Consider the following 3,469-nt stretch of genomic DNA (forward strand, 5'->3'; position numbering starts at 1 on the left):
ACACACACACACACACACACACACACATCACACACACGCACACACACACACACAAAATCAATGTATATTTTTATACTCCGAAAATGCATACCTAATTTTTCATAGTTAGCAATATTGCCAATTTATGACGAGAGATGATAAAACTGGAATATATATATTGTGAAATATTCATTGACATCTGAATGACCAGTTCTTTCAGTATACATAAATAGAAATTAATAATAAAATTTATAATAATAAATGTTATCAAATATGACGAGTATCATATTAACCATTAATATTTTCCAGCTGTTTTTTTTTTAGCCGAAAGGAAAAGGGTTTTAAATCTCTTCAAGTTCAACATTTTTGTTTTCCATTTTCTGTCATATATCTATATAATTTTTCAATATGTTACAATATTAGGAACATCAATAGGATAAATAATTAAAAATAACGTCATCGAATAGCAAATTTTCAAAAATTGATTTTAATTACATCCCTGCACATTTATTTACAGAGTAAAAAACGTACCTCTGTACCAGAATTAATCGCGACAGTACACATGTCACTTGTGCAAAACTAATATAATTAAAGCCATTGTTATTTTCACTATGAAATAAGTACTCATTGAATGCAATTGAACTTGTTACACGGTTTTAACACGGATTTAATTCTTTTAATTCATTATATTGCTTTTTTTATCTCATTAAATTGTCCGGAATACAATGTGTAATGTATTCCATCAAAAGTTAATCTTAAAGCACTCTCGGTTTTTAACCACTTCATGCATTTAGCGCCACTTGTGTGTATGTATATACCTATCAATTCTAGAATGCTACGCGGTTTAAAATAATTTAAAATGCAGCGTAAGTAAAAAGCGAATTAAACGTAATGTTTATGCAAAATACGTTTCCACCAAATCTTCTGTCGAATCTTCTAGCCACATCAGATATCTGGTAATCACGAATGCTATAAATTTAAATTCACAATAACGTTTAATTTAACTAAGTCTTATTTACAGTTTTTGTTCGCTTCATAGAAAAAAATGGTTATATATATTATATTCATTTCAGAAACCAGCTCGTTTCAATTCATTCAACTGATGCGCCAGTTTCTCTTCCTTGGTTCGCCTAGCTTGACCCAGCTTCCGGCACTCTATGTACGTGCTGAGAAAACGCTCGACGTCGATCTTCCGGTTGAGAAAATCTTCGGCAATCTGCTCACTCTCTTCGTGACTCTCGTCTGCTGCTTGTCTCAAACATTCTTTTATATGATCCGGCGTAAAAACCTCGGATAATTTATTGTATCGTTGTATGAGATGGTCATATCTAGCTTTCAGTGCTGCCACTGTTTTCACCTTATCTGCTACATCAACTTGCAGTTGCTTCAGTTCGGGTTCTTTAGCTGCATTAGCTTCTATGAGAAGAGATATAAATTTATTAATAAGCAATTAAATGAGAACATTAAATAGATAAAGATTAAACTGCAGGTCTGTCCAAAACTTAGCTTGTGAGTTAAACGTTCTCTGTCTCATTGAGTGAGACAAAAAGGATAGATATTAGAGCAGCCAGTCAATGGACTAAGTTCTAGCACCTGTTATTTTTGTTTTCTTTCTGTCTCAACGAAATGATGAAGGAGAAGCGTTAAGTTTTAAATTTTAACTTTTCCCGTAAGTTAAAATTTAGACAGGATTAATAGAAATAACAGAATAGTTTTTCTGCGATTTTAATATTTCAATAGTAAAAATTTATATTTCTGTCCTTACCGGCAGTTTTTTCAACCCAATCCATAGCATCTTCGATCGCTGCATTTATATCTTTAATTTGGGAATGTTTTTCCAGAAAGTCGTCCAGCTTATCGTCATCTTCGCTGAGCCTCTTTAATTCCTCATTAGTTAAATTGTTTAATTCGGGAAATATTATGCTTTGCGGCGCTTTCGTCTGCGATTGATTTGACAATAGCTGCTGATAGTTTGCATTCGCATAATGCGAATTTAGGTAAGGCGTGCTGTGCTGATCCGAGGTATACCGTGTGGGCGTAGAATTTTGAAGCACACTGCTTCTCGAATTCGTAAGATACGGTGAGTGATGCGATGTACCGCCGAATGATTTCGAAGTCGAAACATACGTGTGACCGGAATTTGTATAGTTGTAATTATAAATGCACGTGTTCGCATTGGAGGACGACAGATGTGGAAACTGCGTCTTATAATATGAATTGAATGACGTCGACGGAATTTCGACAGGGTACTGCTGAAGCGAGTAAGACGGCGAGTTCCTTCCTTGCAGATCTGTAATCGCATAAAAAAAGTATCAATGAATATAGAAAAATATAAAATCGTTTTTATATAAAGTAATATTACAAGAAAGAAATCAAAATGAGCAATAAAAAGATATCGAATAAAAATAAACAAGTTTTATTTTAAAAGGTAATAGTGATAGGACAGTTTTCACTTACTGAGTTTTCTTCAGCCAAATCAAAATAAATAAATCATAATGTTTAAAATATAGCCATATGTGTGAATAAAAAATTGAACAATAATTAAAAAATACAAAAAGGAAGAATAAAAATTACAAGACCAGGTCAACTTCACTCAATAATAGAATAATCTAATAAAAATGACAAACATTATGTCAAACATATATGTAAACACATTTATTTTTAAATATAATATAAATATAAAGTAAATAAAATAATTGTTGCATGTTAAAGTATTTCATTATATCGACAGATCGATAACAGATGAAATAGTGATATATACCTGGATGAGGTTTATTAGAACCAGGTGAAATATCCTCTAACAACTGTGGTGGATTCTTGCTGAATTCTCTGATAATAGCTTGGACGACCCGACCGAGATCACTATGTACTGAAAACTGCCAATAATAACAAGAGGTTTATTATCTTAAATGTACAAAATATATTGAAATAAAATACATAAATTTAACATAAGAATAATACGTATATAATACATATTTTTATTGAATTAACTTATTGACAAAGATCCATTAGATTAAAATTAAACAATCAAATTAAGGATTAAAATACTAAATGTCTATTCTTTTTAGCTGAACTTCTCATGCATAATTCATCTTTTCTCTTTTTTTCTTCAACATAAAAAAAAAGGAAATGACAAATCATGTAAGAAGTTTAGTGAAAAAAAATAAATCTTAAATAATTATAAATAGTCACAAATGCTAAGTTAGGCAAGGTCATAATATGATAGAAGTGTTATAAAAAATTATATAAGTTTGTCATATAAGAATATAAGTAACAAATTTAGTATATATTATATCTCTTTTTCTATAACACTTCATTTAACACTTATTTATAACTTAGTATTTATTACTTAGCTAACATTAAAATTTAACTTAATTCATAGTCCTTTAATTATATATATATATATATATATATATATATATATATATATATATATANATACAATATATAATATATATATATATATATATNTNTATATATTATTATATAT

At 29.6% G+C, this 3,469-nt stretch overlaps 1 protein-coding gene across 1 annotated transcript in view; it reads right to left on the reverse strand.

Moving 5' to 3' along the window:
* Positions 1-1,048: 1,048 nt before the first annotated feature.
* The window catches only part of LOC105620059 (vacuolar protein sorting-associated protein 37A), a 3,292-nt gene continuing 871 nt past the window's right edge, over positions 1,049-3,469 (reverse strand). Inside the window, exons 3-5 of the mRNA XM_012201568.1 lie at positions 2,741-2,855; positions 1,745-2,269; positions 1,049-1,395 (exon numbers count right to left, since the gene is read on the reverse strand). Of these exons, the coding sequence (XP_012056958.1) occupies positions 1,049-1,395; positions 1,745-2,269; positions 2,741-2,855 (987 nt within the window). The remainder of the gene's footprint in view (positions 1,396-1,744; positions 2,270-2,740; positions 2,856-3,469) is intronic.

This window comes from Atta cephalotes, assembly GCF_000143395.1.
Source record: "Atta cephalotes unplaced genomic scaffold scaffold00024, whole genome shotgun sequence".
NCBI classification, from domain to species: Eukaryota; Metazoa; Arthropoda; class Insecta; order Hymenoptera; family Formicidae; genus Atta; species Atta cephalotes.